Consider the following 23,064-nt stretch of genomic DNA (forward strand, 5'->3'; position numbering starts at 1 on the left):
TTAAAATAGTTTGATTAATTAACTCTAAGTTATGCCATTAGAGTGATATGTTAAAATTTTATTGTTGTTGTGATATTTGAATTCAGTAACTGGTCATTAATCTTTTTTCCTTCGATATTCCTTTTGGGTTAATAGGTGAAGTATTCTAACTGTAAGAGTAGCACTCAAATAAATTCCTTAACCTTGATTGAAGCATGAGCCCAATTTTGGTGGTCAATAAAATTTTCTCGCTTCTCTATTGGCATGTCTGTTAGCAACTATATAGGTCTACATTATTTGCAATTGGTGTGCAATTGTCAGATTAGGTTTTTTTCGGAGACAAATACATTCAATCTTCTTAATTTTTCCTTATATTTGGAGGGTCACACCGGATACCTATGTAATCTTTGAGGTGTCTGGTACAGGAGTGCTCTGGAAATAAAGAGTCCTTGCAACATTACGTGGATTGTTCTAGGGTTATTAAGGTTTTGTAGTAAATAGAAAGAGTACATTTTTTTCCCTAAGTTATGATAATTTAATGGATATTTACAGCATAAATTTTCTTCATCCTGTTTATTTTTTTTGAGTAATGCTCTCTGTTTCTGTTTCAAAAGTAACTTAATTGTTAGATAAGACAGAATTTTTAGAATCTTTACTCAAATGTGAATCGTTATTTGTCTACTTTAATCACTTAAAGAAAACTAGATCAAACGCTATTAGAATTTGAATATATATTTTTAAAATGTTTGGCATCACATTAGGTCCTAATGGATTAGATTCTTTCTCTAAAATAAGATTTAATCAACTATGGCTCCCTTTAACTCATTACGCAATTAAATGCATCATGATGTACTCGGAAATATTAAGTGCTTGGTTGTTTGGATTTATTCAAAAGTCTTGCTGTGCTGCGTCTTTGGACTGAATTCAATTCATGTCAAGAAGCAGCTTCAACAAAAATCAATAGAAAGATACCAAAGAAAGTGATTAAGGTAAGGTACTTCAGGACTTTAGATTAATAGACCAAAAAGAACACCCTATTCTGAAAATTTTGGGTGAAATTCTCCATATAGACCTTACAAGGGCCTTGAATAGATTGTTTACCATTACTAACTTAAGGTCCTAACCTGTGATTACCTGTACATCCCTTTTACAGCTTTCTAAGCTAAGTAAAGCCACATGGTTATCACTTAAAATTTAAGAATATGAAGGTTTTTAAATAGAATGGTGAAAACTTGTAGCAGTATAGTTATTTTTTTGTACTTCAATGTTTGTGTGAGCTAGTCCCTGGGCCAATGAAATGCAGTAGTTTTGGGCCACTATCTGGCTAAAGGGGGCAGTTGTAATGGTGGTGGCATGGCAAGTAATTAAGGTTCATCTCAAATCAAGCTTTACTTGTTCTTTTATTGCTGGTGGGAGATTGGGGCTTGAATCTTCGGTTGTAGTTTTAGTTATCTGTATATGGCACAGATAAAGGTTTTTGAGTTGATAGGTGGAGCTAAAAGCTAACTCAGAGGTATAGTCAGTTACATAGAGCAAACCTGTTGTGGAAGTCCAAAGCTAAACCTTGTAAAAGACCATGCGAATTGAGAAGGTTACACCTTTAAAAATTTGAGTGTGTGGTAGATTTAGGTTTTTAGTTATTTTCATTGGATATTAATTCAGTTGAAGTCAAACATCTAATGACTCTTTTAGTTAAAACATAAATATAGTGAAATCATTGTGGAAGTATACTATTTTAGTTGCGAATTGTTTACTTCATTTTAGAGGCGTACTTTTCATATTCCATAGAACCACTGATTACTCTAGAAGTTTATATTTGTAATTTTTGTTTTTCATATTTATTTTAAAATAAGTTTTAATGATTGCCATGTGGCATTTGATGTGACTGCTCATTTGGAGAGGAGAGGAGAGGAGAACGTGCCTTAACGGAGCATCAAAGCCAATTGTTTGGTCCTGGCATATCAGTTTAAACTTTTGGTTCAATGGTTCTTAGTTTATGGAATTGAAACATATATTGTCGTTGCAATTGTTTTACGTGAACTACTATCTTCTAATTGAAGTCAAGCACACTTTTAGATTTTGTGGTCTTTTGTTGTGGTAGCATATAGCCTGTTCGTTTGAATGTTCTTGTGCATAGGATCCTTAATTCTTGAAATTAGGTTTTACCTTGTGCCTTGGGCTTTTGTGTGGGCCGTGAGTTACAGTATAAACTAATTGGTTGGTCCTTACCTATTAGTGTAAGCTTATATAGGTTTAATGGTTCACCTGTACATAACCTTGTTCTTTGTCTATATTTTTTACAATTATTTCAAATAACAGAAACTTTGTTTTCATAACGGGTTTCTTTTCGTGCGAACAAAGTTGTTTTTGATATTAATCTGCAAAATAATGCTTTGTGCTTAATTACTGTCTTAATGATTTGTGGCTTGACCTATAAGCCTATGGATGACTTGGTTTCTGTGGCATTAGATAGAAAATTAGTTTTTGTTGATGGGTAGCAGAGAGCTTCTCTTCCATTTATTAATTATCTTTAGGTCCTTAAAATGTAGGACAAACTAGTTAGCTAAGACATGCCTGCATCACCTCAATGCCTTCAAAACCTCAATTGGGATCTTGTGAGATCCTACAAGCCAAAATATCTTCATGTTTTATACATGTGCTTCTGCACTTGAGTACATGTCTCTAAAGATACTTATTATTGTTTTCTTCTTTCCTTTTGTTTCAGAAGACTTTAATACCCCTTCGGTTTCAACAGGTCAAAGAGTTTAAACTTTCTAACTGTCATTGAAAAATTTATGTTTGTTTTAAGTTTAAAGAGTTACTTAATTATGTCATTTCACTTGGGAGTTGGAAAATTACCTAGATTCATAAACTTTAAATCCCTTTTCGTACTTGTCTCCAGATATTGTTGAAAGAGGGGTACAGTTTGCCTGCAGTTAGCAGTTGACTAACTTGTGATTGTTGAGCATCTGTTGAGCACAATATTTATCTGCATATTAATTTAAGGAAAATAACATGTATATTTTCTTCAAGCTTGTGCCTTACCTTGTTGGAAGTTGTCCTGTGACTGATTTGTACCTGGCGGATCTTATCCTCGTGCATTTAATGGATAATTGGACATAAGTATTACTTTAATTTTCTCATCTGGGAGGGCAAGCCAAAATTTCATGTTTAGTGCTGCAATAAATCCATGTGATTTGTTAGTCAGATGCAATGTGCAGCCTAAGATTATTGAAGAAAATATTACTTACCTGATTCATAGCTCTGAAGGGGTACTTTCCGGACTTCCCGCCTCCCAAGCATGCCACTTCTGGCATTTATAACTGTATGCCTGTTTTCCTAACAGGTATTGGATTCAGTAGAAGAATCCTGATACCTTTAAAAAATATTGAAAGTTTTTTAGATCTGAGACTTCTGTCTTTTCTCTGTGCAGCTACCAGCGGCTCCCTCTGCACCGAGCATGAGAACTGTCCTTTACCTGGCTGCTTGGAATTAGCTATTCTAATCATGCGTATGGAGTGTGTTTCAAATTTTATGAATATCCACATTTCTTCTAGATCTTTTTCTTATTTTTCTTAGGATATCGCTTGCTGTATGGTTAGAACTTTCTTCCCGGCCTCCCAGGTCCGCTACGGTGTTTATACTGCTGCTGAATTCTATGAAGAGGTTCTAATTATATTCTGTTATCTTATCTATATTTGATGTATGCATGAATGCCTGCAGTTGACTACAATCTTTTTCACATCCTATGTTATAGTATCACCCTTTGTCATGGCAATAATCAGTATGAATTATTTGATTTTAAGTTGTTGATTTTCTCCAATATAGTCAATTCAATCACAGATGCAGACTAAATTATATACCCTTTACCCAGAGAACTGAAAAAAGTGAAGGTACTGAGCCGTGAGGTGTATCCTACTGAAATGGTGACTATCCTTGCATGGTAGTGTGCTTAGAACATTTTTGGCCTGCCTAAATGAGTTACTAAAGCACATTTTTAATACTGTGAATCAGGCAAATCATTTCTTACTGTGAAATGATGTTGCATGTTATCCTGTTAGTTCCCTACTAATAGTGTATTAAATTAACTGTTAATTTGATTCCCCCTGCACCCCCCCTCCCCCCTTTCGTTTCATTTTTAAGTTTTTTCTTTTCATCAAGGATGGGCAGCTATCAGAAGAAAGTAAAACCAATCTGAGAATTTTTTATTGCATAACACAAGAAGTAGTACAATTGCAATTTGCAGTTAGTATATCTATTTGGTTGAACACAATTGCACGAGGAGCTGAGTAACATCAGACACAAATAGTGCACTCTAATTATTGCGTAAATTTACACCAGATAACTTGTTTCTCTGTTCATTTTACAGCAATTCTACAGTTTGTTTCGATAAACATTTCATATGAAATTCTTTTCTTCATGCTTAATATACTATCTAGTAAGTGGAATATGAAATCTCACTGATAGAAGGTTTAGTTTTTAACTGTGGGCTAGTTGTTGATAGGGTACTGATGATGTCCATCCACAGTTGTCAGTCCAGTTTGCTAATGCAGCTGTAATCTGTTTCAAATTTGAGAAGTTATTTATAGGATTGATATTGAAATAATTTGGTTTCTTACTTGTTCTGTATGCTGTATTTTTTAAAACAGTATTGAGTGGAAGAATTACCCCAACTTCATTGATTTTGTTGGTGTATCATTCTTAGGAGGTTGGGGCTGGCTTAACTGGAGACAAACAGGTGCGTGCAAATCATATCCACTGTTCAAAGTATAATTTGGGTGTGAGCTTCTGCTAGCTTCATTTGCTTCCCTTGTTTCATAAACCTGAGACCCAAAATTGCACTCTTTAGAAGTATCAATTAGAAAATTCTTCATTTGCTTAAATTCCAAGATTATTCACAGGCCTTTTGGCCTATTGGTATTAGGTTTGTCAGACTTTGGTGCTATTACTTTCATGAGGACCAAGGAAAAGAGTTTTTAAGGAAGCGTGAGTCATAGGTGAGTATGAGATATTCTTAGCAATTATCAAATTATCTGGGCCAGTACCTTCTTTTGAAGTTCAGTATTTTCTTGGCGGATGAGGTCTACCTTCTTATACAGTTCTAGATTCTCCTGATGAATGAGGTGTCCCTGCAATTCAACAAATGAAAGTTGCTCAACAAGAAAATATATGAAAATCTGAAAAAAAAAAATGCAGCAAAAACTTCCAAGAAACCTTGTGGTTTAGCTCTTTGATTTCGTCTGTTAGAATTTGGTCCTGCGTGGAAAAATAACAGAGGAGCAACTGCATTAAATATTATCATTTGGTCTTGAATGTTATAGGTGAAAATTTCATCCAATTCTGAAGTTGTCATACCTTTTTCATGCGGACACCTTTCAAACTCATTTCAAGTTGGTTTTCCAGGTTCTGTAGATCTTTGACACTTAAACCGGATAGTTCTTCTCCCATCAATTTCCTGCAGCACATCACAGTGGAATGTTACATGAGCATTTGTTTATCTTATGGAATGGAAAATCCCATATGTCATGTTTTAAAGGTTCTTATCTACCATCAAGAGTGTCCTATCAAGAACTTTGTTAATAAGAGTGTTTTTTAAGTGATACCATTTTTAATATCATGTATGTATGTCATATAGTAGATACAGTTGCTGTTGATTTTGTGTTTTATGCTATCTAGTCCTTGAAAATTACTGTTTGGTTTGTTTTAAAATAATACATGAGATCATTATCTTAGGATGTAGAATTTGGCAACAGTGCTGCAACAGATCAGATCCATTGGCAATTGATGAAGATGGGAGACAAATTTGGGATTGGGCAACCAGGCTTGAGTTTTCCTAAGTGCAGTGTGTAAGTTGGTGCTTTTCTTATTGTGCTAGAAACAAGTACAGAAGATGCTTGAGCTTTTCATATGATGGTTTACAATCATGAAGAAAATGTTATAGGTGTGCAAAATATGGTGATTTTTATGTACTTGTTTAGGACGAGATTTTTAATAAATCGGAATTAGTTGTTGAAAAGCTCAACTTGCTGGTTGAAAACATAACTCGTAAAACATATCGTTACGTAATCAGAAGTCAGAACACATTGGTTAGTCAAATCTGTAAAAGGACGTAACGTTAACCAAGCATACTAAGGTTATGATCTTGAAAAGGATTTGTCTTTTTAATAGTGTTGAAGTTATGAGGTGCATCCTGTGCCTTACTGTAAAGAGTGCTGTTATGACATTGACTTGTAACATTAAAGAAAGGTAACCAGTAGTACCATTGAAACTTCATTAGAAGAAGCTACTAGTTCTGAAAACATTGCAGTTAATGCTCACCAAAAAATTTGAAGTTGGAGCATGATTTATGCACTTATTAGCAAAATTTACAAAGATAAAGAGTATCATAGAGTCTACAAAAGTGGCTAACTTCTTACTCTAAATTTTTAAGCTAAGAGATTTTAAGGGCATTTTGGTGATGTATTAATGGAGGTTTTGAGTACCTGTGGTAGTCTTGCAAGTATTGTAGTTGTTGCCTCAAGCTTGCTGCCTCCCTCTGCCAAAACTATCAAGTACAAAGTCAAATATTAAATTAGAAAGTCATATTCTCGAATGTAAGTATTTTATTGTAAAATAATTTCATAAGAGATGTAAAAATTGAAGTACATGTCAAAGAAGTTAGGAGATTTGTTTCTGTTCAATGACAATGTTACACGTAGAGTCTAAATATAACTATTTGTGAGTAACTTGAACTTTATTTAGTTACTCAGACTCAACTGATTTTGTTGTTATATTCAAGTAAAGTATGCAATTGGAGTGAATGTAAGTGGTCTAATTCTCAACTGAAGCTAGTTGCAAGCTTAATCAAGCATTTGATTTTTTACATACTTTGTTAAAAGAACTCACGGCTTGGTCTCAAGTTTGAGCTAGATTCCCCTTTGATGATAATAAGATGAATTGATTTGAACATTGACTAACTTGAATGCATAGACAAGGTGTACACTTTCAAAACTTCTTAAACAGGTAAGGATTTTAATCTGTTATGCTCTCTTTAACACTGTGTTTGATAGGAAGGAAGATAGAGGGAATGGAGAAAATTAAGGAATGGAAGAGGGAAGGAAAGGAAAGAAAAGCAATTTGTTTTTCCTTCCTCCTGTTTGATAAAGAGATAGAAAACGGAAAGAAAAATGTCAAGGGTAAATTGTGAATGAAATTCTGATTTTTGTTGAATGAGTGGTTTCCTTTCACGTGCAAGGACTGGATTTTGAGAGAACAGAAAAGGTGTAAATCCACTCATTTTCTGCCCTACCTACCATTACCCTCCTACCAAATGAAGGAAAATAAACTCTCCCTCCATCTTTTCATTTTACCTCCTTTTCCTCCTCTTTCTTTCTTCCAAACTAATTGTTCTTGTACTTCGTGCTAAGATTATGTTTGTTTTTGTTGTGCCAGCATTCTACATTATAGATATTTCTACATAATTGTCATTGAAAAAGAAAATGAAGAATTTGCTATATAACTGTGTTGTCTTAATGCTATCTCTTATATCTCAAGTTACCTTTTGTTGTATCTTGTTTTTTGTTGGAATTTAAAGAAGAGATATTTTTTTGGGTAAGTAATTCAAAGCAGAGATTTATGATCTCCTCTTATTCATTGGTTTCTTAAAACAGCAATTAGATGTAGTGAATATTTCTGTTGATGTAGTGATTTTAAGAGAAGTTTTAGCACATTAAGATTTTCTTTTGAGTGAAGTGCATGCTTTTTGAGATTTAAGAGTCTAGACTGATAATTACTGTCATTGGGATAAGTTATGTATTTGGCTAACTGTTGAAGTGTGGTGGTTATCGTAAGAAAACTTACTTTGAAATGGATTTGGTGGTCTAAAGGTCATCATCAGCTTAAGATTGTGCTTGTTAGAGGGTAAAAGACTTGTAGTCATCATCTGAGCCATAAGTGTTATTACATGGTGTCCTTGTGAGGTTGGGTTTAGGCTATGGCTTTGCCTCTATGAGGAGTGCTCATAACCATGCAGTGAGCCTATAAAGAAAGGCATATTATTGGTAAGTTTGCCCATTCATGTATTTCCTAGCATTGTGACCTTTGTAGGTAAGGGTGCCTCGGCCATGCCTTAGGTGACTTATCATTTTTGGTAATGCTTTTACCGTTTATCCATTTATGTTAAAAAGAGGTTATAAAGGTTGTCAGCATGTGCTGGCTAATAGATTGGCTATTGTAAATAATTTAGTTTTTTAATTTCATAATGCTTTTGTTTGGGGGAGATGGAAGGGGACTTGGATTTGCTGAGAGTGATAAATGGTTATGGATAGCTTATTGGAGACATCTTATGTTTGTTGGGAGAATATATTTCTGAGTAGGGTAAAAAGTTATTTGTCCTTGTATGTCATTGAAGTCACTGTTACCCCATTCTAGTTTTTATGCTTATAGTGTGGTCAAACTTAGTGCATTCTAAGGCACCCGAGCATTTGGCTCATTGGTTGGTGCATGATTCCCTGCCTAAAGAGCAGGATTCGAATCCCCCCTCCCCCAATTATAAAAAAAAAAAAAAAACTTAGTGCATTCTAAGGAAGAGCAGAAAAAAAATGTTATTTTCTAACATTTTGGAGATATGGAAGTATGATCAGTCTTTATATATTATTGCAACTTATTTGTGTTTTTATGTTTATGATATTGGTGTTTAAATTTTGGAGTTTTCATATTATTGGTAGGTCCAAGTACCATGTGGGCATTTTTTTTGGCATTTTCATATTGATGCCACTTTTCTCTCATTTGTCTGCTATTCGGCCCTCATGCACATCAAGTTCTCTCATTCTTTTTTTTTTTTTGAAAAGTAGCAATAAGTTTTCTCTTTGATTTGTACTTGAATGTGAATATTGGCATTTATGAACCTTTTATGCTAGAGAGCAGGTAAAAAATTCACCACTCACAAGTAAATGGGTCAGAAATCAAGATTAGATTTTGGCTTGGACGGATTTTTCCACTTACTACCCAAAGCCTGCTGGTGAATACTATATTTCTTCTGCAACACTGAGAGCACTTGCTCTGCAGGTAGAAGAAATTTGTTAAGACTTTGTTGTAGACTGCACCATCTATTTAATATCGAATTTACTGTGACAATGCCCATATTTGCTTGCTAACCTTTTGTACGGAGGACGTTTGAAAGAATAATGATATTTTCATGCTAAGTGTTTTATCTTCCTATATGTCTATATCTTGGACGGCCCTAACAATATCATGATACAGGGTAATGCCAATTGATTGCAAGGTATGTCTCATGAAAAATGATTATAAGCTATTTCAGAAAAACAACCACCAATGTACTAAGTGCATGTTAAAGCAGTTGAGTAGATAGCCTTGTTAATCTGAAAAAGCATGCTCTGAAGTTGTTTATGCCTTCATGAATCTGACTTTAGACTAAAAAGAGATACTTGATCCAGTAATGCGAAGCAAGGAAACTTTAAGATTGCCTCTTGGAGTAGTGTACTGACATACTAGAGGTAAGAAGTAGTGGATTTTGCTGAACTTATTGTAGGATGTTGCTTTAGATTTAGAGCAGAGGGTGGCAGCTTACACATAGGAACGACACTAGTTGGCTAGAAGTTCTAGCTTTGGAGTCTGTTGAACAGAACCTGCAGACGTGGGGGAAAAACATTTGTAAGTGACTCTGGGTACTCTATAGGGAGGTTATGATATTTGACTTGTAATGGTACTTCAGAGAGTATTTAACAGTATAGGATCTCAGTGGGGCAAAGGACACTCTGTGCAATTTAAACAGTGAGTATGATTTTCTTGAAGATCCTAAATTCTACCAATATCATCAAGGATGGTTTGATAGAATAGCTCAATATCTTGCATCCCTTCCAAATATTTTGAGGCATCCCTTAGGTGGTTGCTGTAATTTTTACGTTCGACATTAATAAAGATTGATATGCTACAGCTGTCTGGAAGATTCAAGTATGGATGCCTTCTATTAGCATAATGTTGCTAAAATTTCATCAAGTAGTTGCTCCTCTACTTGTGGAAAGAGTTCTGGTTCCTCATCATGCTATTTGGTGGAAAATCATGATGATGCAGCGGAAATTCATTTTAGAGTTGACTTGAGGCACCACCAATGTACTAATTTGGAGACACTGAGAGGGTTCTAGTGATAAGTCTTGTCAAGCTTCTAAATGTCATGATGGTTTCTAAGATCTTTGAAGTTACCTTTGACTGAGGAAGAAATACTGGGATGGTTTTCTATATTGATGGTTATACTAAAGGATATACTCATATACTCGGATGGTTTTCATTTTCCATTATGCTGCAGTTTTCCTCAGACATTTTTTTCGTTTAGAAGTGCAAGAAGCTCCATTCTTAAGCTGATATCCGAGATGTAGCTGAAGTTTGAAACATTTTTGTGGCATCATTTCTCCTCTATCTCATCTGGCTTGCTATAGGCACTAGAATTTTTCCTCAGCATTATGACTGGCTTCTATACACACCTTACAATGTTCCATTCATGTACCTTTGGGCGCACATGCTAGGAACAATGCTTTGTGTTCCATGAGAAGTAACGGTAGCCCTGTGTGCTATTTTTGTAATACATCTTGCTATAAACTTGGTATGCATAGGCAAAATCAGTTATGTATACTTATAAATCTCTTTGCTTCGTCTGACCTGTTCTATTTTGATATGTTGACCTATACTCTTTAAACCAATTTCCAGCATCAAGGATGTAATTCTTGCTTTACAGTTTATCAAATGATAGTTGAGTGATATTCCAAAGCCCTCAAATAGGAAAGCTTAAGTTGCAATATTCTATACACCTGATAGATCAATTGAAACAAATTAACTTTTGGTGGATTTATGTTACATAACTTGCTACTTACATCATCTGTTCCTTATTCTGCAGATGCAAACAGAAAGGCATTAGCTCTAGGCCTTACTTTGTTGCAAGCAGATTTTTATGCTATGCACTAGAGGATAGGGATTTTTCCTTGTCTTTGTGGGGCAGCATCTATGTCTTAATGATATTTTGTGGAAAATGAGAAGCTGAGGTCCTTAAATGACTATTGAAGATTGAAAGATAATGGACTTCCTATTATCTGGCGGCATGACTTTCCATCCAATGGTCTTTGTCTTCCCTTCCATGCTTCACTTGATGATAACAAGGTAATCCAGGTTTGTTTCTTCTCTTTTTCTTTCTTTTCTTCGATGGTCCTCCTTTGGAAAGAATGCTGAATATGAATGTCAGCATCACAAGGCCATGGTTTCACTGTTTTGTTGGGTGATACATCCAATTTATGCCTACGTTTTGTAGTTTTCCATGTACCTATTGCTATTTTACTAAGAAAGTTGAGACCTCCCTAGGGTGAGGAAAATGCCTTTGACTTTGAGGCATGGAGTCACAATGTTAGAAGGTTTCTTTGGAGCCATAAAATCTAAAAACCATGTAGATGATCTCACTGATCAACCGTACTGCTACTAAGATAAAAAACACTTCATCTTTCTCGTGTACGCTGATGTTTATTAGACCTTTTACCAAGACAGTAATTTGCTACTTCGCCACCTCAACTGTTGTTATGCTCAAAGTATAATGAAAAATTCAGCTAGAAAAAATTGAAAAAACCTCAGTGATGGCTAATGACTGAGAAATCCAAGCATAATGAGACATGCAAAAATATTGGGTAAACCAAGAAGTGAAGTTGAACGGTGCAATGAGACAAAAGTCGTGTGTATCCTAGGATTTATGTTTTTAATTTAAAAGGTATGTCTATTAGGAAGATAAAAGTCTTTATTTATATGTTCAAAATTCATTTCTTTTCTTACTTATATGAGATTTATGCAACTTTTTTCTTTGTATTTGTTTTTATATGTAGAGGAAAGACTCACTTTAGTTAGAGTTTATCTCGATTTTGGTATCTCTTATGAGGAGTTTTACGTTAGTGAAGTGTTAAGGTCTAATATCATTTGTCTCGAGGTTATACTTTAAACTCAAAAAACATGTTTATTAATGAAGGATGAGTTTCGTAAATTTAAGATTTATTTTTTCATTTTTTATTGATGTGAAATTATTGATATATATAGATATTTTTAAAAATTGAATTATGGATGTGTACATCGTTCATAGGGATTAGGGAGTGTTAATCGTACATGTCTTCTATGCTGCATTGCCTGGTTTGATGATACTCATTCCTTCAATAACTATGGTAAGGTTTTTTCCCCTTTCTTAACTCTATCACTAAACCAATCAAAGCTTAAACAAGCTAAACTCACAAGCTGTTAGCCAATTACTCCATTATATTCAAGAATACTTTGGTAAAATTCGTAACGCATGCCTAAGAGAAAGCAACCAAAAGTTGACATGATGAATATATGCACACTGCAACCCGCAATACAGTAAGATATATGAAGTAAATTGGAGCAATTGATGGATCAAATTACCTTGACTTCTGAAGCAGGATTCATCAATTGATGATGTTCTTCTTTTAGCTTGTTGTAGCGTTCAATAACAGATTTCATGCTGATAAAATGAACAAAACATCAGTATTCGAATTCAGTCATGGCACTTCATAATTTTTGCTACAATTTGTGAATATGACACTAATCTGAAGTAGGTAATATGGATGTAAGAGCCTAAATTATTTCATTTGCCACTATTTCCTACTAGTATATGTTGTGTATTGTACCTTATTAATTTTGTGAAAGGCTTAGGTGTTATTGAGCATTATTACAACAGGTGCTAATGCCTAACAATGGATGAAATGTTTTTACGTAAAAATAAAGAATGAAAAGTAATAAATGGTAAATTAATGCAATCAGATACGCTGAAATAAATGATAAATTACTGCAAAGGTATCATCTTTAATTTTCAACAATAACCTAGTGTGTTCATAAAAAAAAAAAAAGACCCTGACAAAGCTTTCATGGGCCTACCCCAACAGGTTAGCCTTTGATAAGCAATTTGGACGTGTGATATCTCCATGTTTTAGCGTAGCTTTTATTTTTGCTCAACCTCCTTGAGGTTCTTGCTAATATTGTTGTATTTTTCAAATCCCCTAATATCTACATTAGATGAAAAAGTAGTGCTTCTATTATAATTTATTCATTTAAAAAATCTTAGTTAAAATTTTCAGACTTAATATCACCTCTAATAGCCTTATAGCATCTACCATGAGAAAGATAATATCGATATAACATACTTTTGGGAGACTTCCAAATCACATAACTAATGCAAGAATTTAAAAGATTTAAAATTTGTTTCCAAACATTTAATTTAATAGTTAGTATACGTATCTTTTGCTTAAAAAATTAAATTCGAATTTTCTTTCTTCTGTATAAAAAAAATGTTCATGCTATATGAGATAAAGGAAAATTAAATGCATGTACTAGAGCTGAAAATTATCATATAACAACCTAATAATTAAGTTTTCAAAGCTGCATGATTGGTGCCAAAAGTATATAAGCATTAATAAATAATTTGCTTAATTATTAGGTCGTTAAATGGAAGTGAGGGCTTTTGTTTGAAGAACCAAGCAACATTCTTCACAATTCTTTTTTAATTAGGGGAAAGGGGATCAAACTTTTTTCTTAGGCAGGGGATCATGTACTCATCAATGAGCTAAATGCTCAGATGTTATTCTTGACATCTTTTAGATCTTAATTAGATTTAAAATTAATTGAAGTGTTTATTCTTAATCTCCTTATAGTCATCTTCTATCTGATATGTGTATTGTTGTATACTGTAAGTTAGACAATACAGTTAAAGATACACTAAAACTTATTAGCATTTGACAAATGCATTCGAATAGGTTAATTTTTCATTTTGCTATTTCTAACAGAAAAGTAAAGTCATAATACAGTTGCTCAGCAAAAAGGTAATATCGTATGGTATAACATAAAACAAAAAGGAGCGACTAATTAATAAAGTGCAAGTCTTTTGTCGAATATTCTCACTAAAAAATTATGGTAAGAACTAAGAAGTACAATTAAAGAATTAATTTAATTGTTTTGGTTCTTTATTTTTTTCCCTCTTTGATAAATACCTGAATCCCCTGCATAGTCAGGTAATTTAAATATTATCTCACTTTGGTGCATGTACGGTGTAATAATAAGGGACAAATTCCATAAACAAATATAAAAATTAAAATACACGTGATTAACCTACAACATTGCAAAAGGTCATTAATATTTTTGTTGAATGACGAGGACAGCTCTTACTGATGGATGATTGACTCATCAATGGAGGAGGGGGAAAGATCAAGTAGGAGAAGGCAAATGCATGTTGGTTCAGTAACAGCGCTAACGGTCAATAGCTAACTTTCGTGGAGTAATCTTGTAATTAGTTACTAATTTTTTCATGGTATTGCCTTTTGAAAATCTAATGTAGCTACAAAAATAAGCAATATTTCTGGCAATGGATTACTAACTGTACATGTTCGATTTTAGTTAACGCATTATTATTTGTTTCATAGAATCAAAACAAGTATATAACAATTATATCACACGGAAAGCAGTAAAAGTAACTTAGAGTACATGGTAGGATCTATAAGTTATTTTTACCTTTGTGATGTTTTAAAGAGTTTGGTTTAGTGGATCAAATATGAAGATTGTTAAAGGGTTTTCATCTTAATATTTTTTTGAAATATACGTGCTTTACCTTTTCTCTCTTTTTTAAGAAAATACATGACATATTAGTAAGTGTTACTAAGCTCTACTATTCAAAACATCCACACACTATCCAATATACATAGTGGTACAAAGTATTTTTCTCACAATGCTTAATAAGTTGATCGTCCCATAAAGAACGTGTACTTTCTATCATGAACATGTTTCTCTATAAAGAACGTGTTCTCCCCAAATGTGCTCTTCCTATTTATCCAATAATCACTTTTTACCAATTGCTCTTAAGAAAAAGTTTTTACTAGGTGTATATATAGCAGCTTGACAATTCAGTAGTGTAATTAGAAATTCATTAGATTATTCTCTGAAGGCTATCTCAAGCTCTTCCTAAATACTCTATCTCTTCAGCTCTTTCCAACTTATTGTCTACCATGCTCCGCCATCAAGCCTCCTTCACCTCTTGCCACAATGCACTTTAACACTTTAAAGACTACTCCAATCTTTCTTTCTGTTGTCTTTAATGTATCTCACTTTACTTGTTGAAACACATCCTCTCTCTTTACTTGAAGAACCCTTTATACTAACTAAACATGTAGCTAAGTTAATAGTGGAATCTATCATGGGTTACAGATCAATGCTTCAACTAACCTTCGTTCAACTCTGCTATTACCTACACTTCAAATTGGAAGGGAAAATCATAGCAATATGATAATCTTGATGGCAATTTGGTGAGAAAGACATCTTTCCATATCTTCCATCCTCACCTCACGCCTTCCTATGTTTTCGAACTGTTAGATTCACACTTTGTAATATATTTACTTATTTTTCAAACATTTCCCCCCCAAACATTAGGCTGTGAGAAATCATTTCTTGTAATTTTTTCATTAGTTTGGGAGGGAAGGGATGCAACCATTTACCTGCCTGAATCTTGCATATTATCAGTTATATGAATGTTTTAATTTCTCCAAAAGGATTTTCTAAGAGTTTGATATCAGTTGTGTGTAATTATTGAGTTTTTTATTTTTTATATTTCATTTCTCTTTCTTTACACAAGATATAAGTTAAGTCAGGAATTTCAGCCCAACCCTAATTCAGTTCAGAATGATGTGTCATCATCAAGTGCAGTGCTATGTACTTTCCATAGTCCTGGCAATTGGTATAAAGCAATCAAAGCGAGCCTCAATTTATATAAAACGCACAATATTCATTTGTATTGAAGAATTATATACCTAAAAGTTTCACTTTTATGGATTACCATGAAAAGAATATATAATTTTGGAAGGACGATGTACTAAAAAGTTCACATCTATGGATTACAAGATGCATAATTTTTACTTCTCTATGAAACAATTATGTTCAATTTTGTGTTACATTTTAGCTCATTAATTCATTTTAATCAAATATAATTTTACTTGGTAGAATTTGTTTTTGTTTTATAACAAATTTTTTAAAAAGTAAAGATTGACACTACAATAAATTTGACTTAATACAACACATTTTTAAAATGTGTTACAAAAAATATTTTTAATAATACTTTTTTTTATGATTTTTAGAAGATTTTTTTATATCTAATTTTACTGTATAAATATTTAGATGCATTATGAATAAAATGTAATGATAGAAATTACATACACTAGCCAAAGTTACATTTTTTTATATTGCTACTAAATGTGAAAAAAGTGAAACTAAAAATTTAAATAGTTACATTTTTTTTAAAATTTTACTATATAAAAAAATATCGTCTAAAGTAGTATGATTAAAACTCAATTTTTTTTGTAGTGTGAGAAGCAAGCTACAAAAGTAAAAAAGCAGTAGCTTTAACTAAAGCTTTATTAACTTATTGCCTTAAATAGAAATGTCTGGTCGGTCTCAATTTTGGGATCGGATTTTTAAGCCAAGAACTTCCCTTTGGATGGAGAAGATTGTCAGCATAATTAATTATATTGTTGTAAAAATGAGATATGAATATCTTTTCTTTTTCCCTAAAAAGAAAATGCCCAAGAAATGTTACTGTACTGAATCTCCAGACTCCAGGCACTGGATTCATTGACCGGATGTTTCACAGTTTTAAATTGCTCAATCGCTTAAGCTGCAAACTATATGATCCTCCAAAACACAAAAATCATTCTATTTGATTTTTCTCTCAACAACTCTAACCAAGATATCAACAACCCTTTTAGCATTAACCAAAGGCACAGCCCACTTGATACTAAAGAATGGAGAAGACCATGCATCTACCCTCTCCAGCAACAGACTGATGTAAGCCAAGATTTTCAACCACCACCCTCAAATTTTTCTTTCTTTTCTGTCCAAGTGTGTATATATATTCCCCCTGTGAAATTTTTGGACTCCTTACTAGATTTTCAGGAGTTGAAAATTCCCTTTATTTTCGTGGAGAAAGAGACCTTCACAGGAAGCTCATCTTAAGTCTCTTTTGTATTGAAACACATGCATAACAATGCATCAATATCAATATGCGTAAATCCTAAAATTCTTAAAGAAAAAAACTAGTCAAAGGTATGAAGTAATTGCAAGCCTATCCATTATGGGACAATAAAGGCAAACAATTTTGTAATATCTAGTTTACAGGCAACATGCTAAGGTTCCAATTTTTCTTCATACCATTTTCTCCAATGAATGAAAGTAAACTAAGGACATTATAGTTGTATGTAAGATTATAAGCACATTTGCCACTCTTTGAACTCAGGAAGAGAAGATGAAGAAGGATGGTAAACTGAGGTCATCAGAATGAGGATCACTGATCCTCTTAATACTTAACACTATTTGTTAATATTGGTGTTTTCTACACTCCAAAGAAAAACGAGAATCACAGTTAGTTTAAAGATGAAGTTTCATAAGCTTCCAGAGGTACATATATAAACGCAATGATAAAACATTCATACTATAAATAGATGCTTGCAGTCTTACACGTACAGATGCTTATGAAGCCTTTCCTTGTCTCTTGATATATTTTAAAGTTTGCTTTTTCCATCCATGTTAATTTGCATTCGGATGATTTCCTTTGTACTTAAAAACATTGTTAGTATGAACTTCGATTTGTAAGTAAAAAGATATGTTAAGGTAGGAAAGGGGAAAGTTTGTTTTGTGATTAGAACTTGCTCATTTCCATTAAAAGAAAATGATCGAATTATAACATGCAATATCTTTTATGTTTTTGAGTTTCTGCTTCATTATCTACATAATCTCAAACTTCCCAACTTAATATTTGCATGCATGTTAACAACAATGGAGGGAGACCATCAACTTCCTAGATCAAAAGGTGGCAAACTCTATTTCATGTTAACCTTAAAAAGAAGGGGGAGAAAAGCCAATCCGTATCCTATAGTAGTATTAAATATTATTTCTATATAAATCTAAACACCCAAAAAAAAGAAATTTAATTTACTAATATATATATATATATATATATATAATATAGAGTAAAAGCAAAAGAACATGAGATAAAAAGAAGAAAAGATCAGATAAAGAGAAGATAACAAAGATTAAATAAACAAAAATGTCATAAATAACACACAAAAAGAAAAGGATTGTGAGAAAGAGAATCTGACCTAGTGCTGGCATAATCATAGAGCTTGCTGGTGCTGGAAAAGATAATCAATCCGACTTCAGCGTCGCAAAGGATCGATAACTCCCTAGCCTTCTTCAACAATCCATTCCTTCTCTTTGAGAAAGTCACTTGCCTGCTTGTTGAATTGTCAATCCTTCGGATCACAATCTTTCCTCTACCCATCTCTCTTTCCTTTCTCCTTTGATATTATAAAAGAAAAACCTTAGGGTTACTCCCTCGCTTTTCTCTTTTCCTAGATCGCCCCAATTCCAGTCCAACAAAACCTCAAAAATGTCATCAAATCAATGTAGAAAAACAAAAAATAAAAATAAACCCCCCAAAGCCAAACAAATATACCAAGAATAATAACAGTGCTAATTAAACCCAAGTCAAATAGGGAAATATGATTTTTCGGCTTTAAAAAAAGATTTAGAGATATATTTGCAAAGAAATATAAAAGACAAAAGCTTACTTGTTTTAGAGCTAATTATGGAGATGGTGAGCTGAAAGATAACAGAGAGAGACGCAAGCTTTTTTTTTTNTTTTTTGGGGGGGGGGGGGGGGCGGCGCGGTGAAGAAAGCTTTTGAGAAAGGAAAAAAATGAAACCCAAAAGGGAAAATATATTTATGCTTTAAATGGAAAGCTGAAAGCGGTTTTCTAGCATGAGTAAAACCTCTCTTTAGACAAAAAACATGGAGCCCGAAACTGCTTAGCGGTTTCACTGTGGAACCTCATATGTGGGTCCTTAAGCACACTCTCGAGAGTGCCTAGATATTTTTACTACTCGCTTATATGGAGTGGCACCTGTCGTGGTGAATCAAACAAAGTCGTGTTGACCTCCGCGGGAGAATCGGGGGAACTATTGGAGCAGCAGAGATAGATTTCTATAGACATGCGTCGGATTGGAAACGCGAGTAGCGTAATATTGTACTCGAGAGGGTATGAGAAGAAGTATTCTCGGACTTTCGGAGTACCCCAGGATTCGTGGGTAGAGGGTGTGGAAGTAGTGGAAAAGTGGAAGCAATAGCACTGCAATATTGACGTATAGATTATTGACACGTTTGACAACAAAACCGAGGTCCTTGCTATTATTTTAATTTCAGGCTTTTAGCCGTTCTCGGATTGGTTGGAGAGAGAATTGCCCCACTCCTTCTATTATTGACAAATGTATCAATTTTCTTTGGTGGATTTTGAGCTTGTAGGGTTTCCACATGCATAATTTTTTTTTCAATTTTTATTCTCATTTCAATGAAAATCAAGACTTTAATCAATCATAATGAGTTAAGCCAAATCCCACCTTGATATAATGATTAAGAGATTAGTTGGACGGTGATTTAAATTTACGTGTGACAGAAGTTAAATTTATAGTTAATATCATTTAATTTAATCAGTTGAATTTGAAATTATCGTTTAATTTTATTCGTATTCGAGTTTATTATTATTAAATTGAAAGAACAAGCAGGTGTGAACAGATTAAGTAAACCAAAATTAATAAAAAATCTTATCACCAATAATAATTAATGAATTTTTTTATTAAATTTGGTTTGGAGCAGGGAAGGTCTTATTTGATATCAGTGAAGAGGAAGAGGAGGAGTTAAAAGTTATCTCAATTTGTTTGGGGTTTTTAAAAATATATATAGAGATAAAGGAAATTTAAAGAGTAAATGAGATTGCGCATATCTTTAAAAAAAAAAATTGCACAAAAAAAAATAAAAATTATTTTGAAATAAATCTAAAAAGAACAACTATAAGAGAAATATAAGAGAAAGTATTTAGAGGGAGTAAGAAGATCTTATTCAAGTGTGTTTTTACAAATGGAGTGAGAGATCTATTTATAGGCCAACAACCTTTGAATTATAGTCCTGATTTAATTCTATATAAGAGTTCAAATCATATTACATTTCTTGTATCTTGCTTATTGGGCTGTTTCACTTAGTTTGTACTTCATTCACTTATTTGTTCATAACAAAAATAAAAGAGCAAATGAGATTTGAACCTTAAGAGGCTTCTTAAGAGAATAAAACTCCTCAAGTTAAACTTAGCTCTTAATTATACCAAAATGATAATCACTAACAATTTAAGTTATTCTGGTAACAAAAAAATAGCTTGATCATATTTTCAATTTCAAAACTATTTTCATAGCAAAAGGAAAGAAAGAATGTGAGGTTGATAATTTATATACTCTATGTATGTATAATCAGCTGTTGGAGTTAACAAAAGATGGGAATATATACATAAGTAGATAATTATGTAATAAAGGAACTACAAATTATATGAGGAATATTAAATAAGGCAATATAAAGTGGCTTACCATATATCTTAAAATGTGCTTTAATTACAATATTAATTATGTACATTAATAAATTAACTTCAATCACTCAAAACTGTCTAAAGGCTTAAAATGCCTAAGGAGTATGCAGCATGAATTGGGTGGCTTAGAAAACTAGTGCAATTAATGCTTGGCAATCTATGGTCGAGGGCAATAATTTAAGTTTGAAGCCTTTCGCTCCAATTTCCCATATAGATCAGTACAAAGTTAAATATAGAAAAAGAAGGGAGTTGATCATGCAGGTGAGCAAGTTGGTCTGCAAGTGGCAAACTGCGTCGAAGAAAAATATACGCATGGAAGTCCAAAATGTTTGCAACTAAAGTTGGTTTTTTTCGACTTCAATAAGGTTTCCTAAAGAGGGAAACTGAGGCATGTGTAAGCAAAATCTTCCAAGAAAAGGCTCATATCTGGCTCTTTCTTGCAACCAGCTTGTTGGTTGGGAGTTGCAACTATCAATGAGCAACCTCCCATCTGATTTCCAAGGAAAAAAAAGGGGAAATTGAAGAGAGAAGAGACAGAGAGAGAGAAACAATTTTTATTTTATGGATTACACTGTTCAATTCGGTATTAATAGCAACAACTACTTCCCTTCACATTTTCTTGTGAACAGAATAACTTCCACTTGCATTTGTTTTTTAAATTGAAGAGATTATATATATATATATATATATATATATATATATATATATATATNTATCTCAAGAGATTAATATATATATATATATATATATAATATATATATATATATATATATAGTAGAATTTCGTCTTAAATGGAAAATGATGAAAGCAGAACATATTCTTCATGCATGTGTTCTAATTGCTCTAAGTTTGTATGATCTTAAGTTTATTCTCTTTGCATATTATAGAGAAAATAATAGAACCTATTATAACTTGGGGAAAGCCTTGATCTGCTAATATCCATTCTTTTAGACTCTAGAGGAATGAAATATCCCCCACTCTTTACTTCTTTTACATCTTCCGGAAATATGCGCATAATTGCAGTCAAGTTTTGAAAGATTAGTGCATTGATTAATAATAATATTAACCTATTTCCACTTGATTAAAAAATGTCATCATAATCTTCTTTTTAAATGGATTTGTGAAATTTTTATAATATATGTCCAACAAAGCATATACTGCTACTAACTTAATACTCAACTTTACCAACATTTTGAACCAGGAAAAAAAAAAATAGCAACATGAGACGCAAAAAGGTTTCTACTTATAATATGTTATTTTAAGCCAAGTGCCTTATGCCTAGCTTGTATGATGGCTAAAATGCTACAAGTAAATATATACATTTTGCAGGATTTGGAATCTGTAAATGGCAATTTAAAATATAAACACCCATTTTGATTGCATGAACTAAAGTAAAGTGGTGGCCCAAGATGATGTAAAAGGCTCTACAGAATGAATCCCTGGTGTAGGTAGCATTTGGTGCCCTTGCAACTACAATAATATTAGTAAATCAAAATTACTAGTTAATTAGCAGTTCTGTACCAAAATAAAACATTGAAAAATGATGTATTTTCTATGGGACATATGAAAGCCTATTCATAAAAGTCCAATGTAATACTTAATTAATTAGGAAATATGAATGCATAGATTCTTCCCAATTAGGAGTGTTAATATAGTAGTAGAATTAAATATATGTTTTTTTTAGATATATATATATATATATATATATATGTATGTATATGTGGATGTATTTTTCTATTTATATAATTGATTACTCAAATAGCATAAAGAAGAATAGCTGAGTTGGAAGCAAAGAGCTTCGAAATAAATGTAGGCTAAAGAAGAATAAAGGCATGTCTTCTTTAAACACATGCGGAGTTAGAGTTATATAGAAAATATGGTTATGTATGAAAAAAGTCTTCCTTACTATATATGAATAAAAAATTATTACTACCATATCTACAAAAATTAAGTCAAATAAGTTTGCATAACAGAGAGGATTGAGTGGTATACCATTCTTTTAATTTTGGGTAGGTTTGATTGTGCAAACATTATTATACTTTTATTGAGCCTAGAGGTCCCTTTATGTTTGTGCAAAAATAAAAACGTATTCTTTCTTCTTTTAATCTTATTATATTAGGATCATGAAAACCATTAGTTCTTATTAATTAGATTACATAACAAAAGGGTAATCTTCTATCCCTTCTTTCATTCCTTAAACCTTAATATTCATCTTCATTCATTTGAATTTGAAAATGTTTAATTAGTTTGAATATCAAGTTCTAATTACTGTCGTAACGTGCGGGTCCGAGAACCCGACCGCCAGACGTGGGTGTGAAAACTTACTAAAAATTAAACTAGGAGTCGCCACCAATCTTTTTTTTTACTAGGTGCGATTGGCCACCTATTGGCTCGATTCTAATCGATGAAAACTTAAATTAATTTTAAGACCACCGAAAAGAACCTTAAACCGGTTTACAATTTTCTGGATCTAGGTTCGGGAGTACGGTTACGCCCGGGGAAGGATTAGCACCCCTCGGACGCCCGTTCCATGAACGGTACCATTTTTAGATTATCCTATTGGGCTTTAATTTTTAATTTCACTAGATTTCCTTAATTATTATTTTTT

General features: G+C 32.9%; 2 protein-coding genes across 8 annotated transcripts; one reads left to right on the forward strand and one right to left on the reverse strand.

Moving 5' to 3' along the window:
• LOC108660958 lies at positions 701-11,989 on the forward strand. Of its 7 annotated transcripts, none has more exons than XR_001926756.1 (7): positions 702-3,325; positions 3,413-3,645; positions 4,629-4,717; positions 4,904-5,300; positions 5,383-5,825; positions 8,884-9,024; positions 10,868-11,989. XR_001926756.1 is itself a non-coding variant. In XM_018116053.1 (4 exons), exons 1-4 carry the CDS (start codon positions 3,574-3,576, stop codon positions 11,001-11,003), a joined length of 354 nt encoding a protein of 117 aa, XP_017971542.1. In that variant the 5' UTR covers positions 3,551-3,573; the 3' UTR covers positions 11,004-11,989. The 7 variants fall into 7 exon arrangements, 1 of the variants encoding a protein (XP_017971542.1); XR_001926755.1 differs by having other exon boundaries at positions 4,904-4,976; positions 5,079-5,300; positions 8,884-11,989; XR_001926753.1 differs by having other exon boundaries at positions 701-3,325; positions 4,629-4,757; positions 8,884-11,989.
• On the reverse strand, positions 3,413-18,392 carry LOC18608170 (MADS-box transcription factor 23). Its single transcript, XM_018116052.1, has 8 exons — positions 18,147-18,392; positions 12,400-12,478; positions 6,462-6,523; positions 5,335-5,434; positions 5,194-5,235; positions 5,025-5,108; positions 4,648-4,802; positions 3,413-4,539 (listed from the first exon to the last, which is right to left on the reverse strand). Exons 1-8 carry the CDS (start codon positions 18,326-18,328, stop codon positions 4,524-4,526), a joined length of 720 nt encoding a protein of 239 aa, XP_017971541.1. The 5' UTR covers positions 18,329-18,392; the 3' UTR covers positions 3,413-4,523.

Source organism: Theobroma cacao, chromosome 2 (genome assembly GCF_000208745.1).
Source record: "Theobroma cacao cultivar B97-61/B2 chromosome 2, Criollo_cocoa_genome_V2, whole genome shotgun sequence".
NCBI classification, from domain to species: Eukaryota; Viridiplantae; Streptophyta; class Magnoliopsida; order Malvales; family Malvaceae; genus Theobroma; species Theobroma cacao.

Excerpts from the sequence above, each read along its gene's own strand:
- LOC18608170 (XM_018116052.1), bottom strand. The coding sequence starts at position 18,328 with ATGGGTAGAGGAAAGATTGTGATCCGAAGGATTGACAATTCAACAAGC. Across the intron at positions 5,435-6,461 it reads TACTTGCAAGACTACCACAG|GAAATTGATGGGAGAAGAAC; the intron begins GTACTCAAAACC and ends GATGTGCTGCAG. Across the intron at positions 5,236-5,334 it reads AAGGTGTCCGCATGAAAAAG|GACCAAATTCTAACAGACGA; the intron begins GTATGACAACTT and ends TTTTCCACGCAG.
- LOC108660958 (XM_018116053.1), top strand. The coding sequence starts at position 3,574 with ATGGTTAGAACTTTCTTCCCGGCCTCCCAGGTCCGCTACGGTGTTTAT. Across the intron at positions 3,646-4,684 it reads CTGCTGAATTCTATGAAGAG|GAGGTTGGGGCTGGCTTAAC; the intron begins GTTCTAATTATA and ends TATCATTCTTAG. Across the intron at positions 5,826-10,867 it reads AGTTTTCCTAAGTGCAGTGT|ATGCAAACAGAAAGGCATTA; the intron begins GTAAGTTGGTGC and ends CTTATTCTGCAG.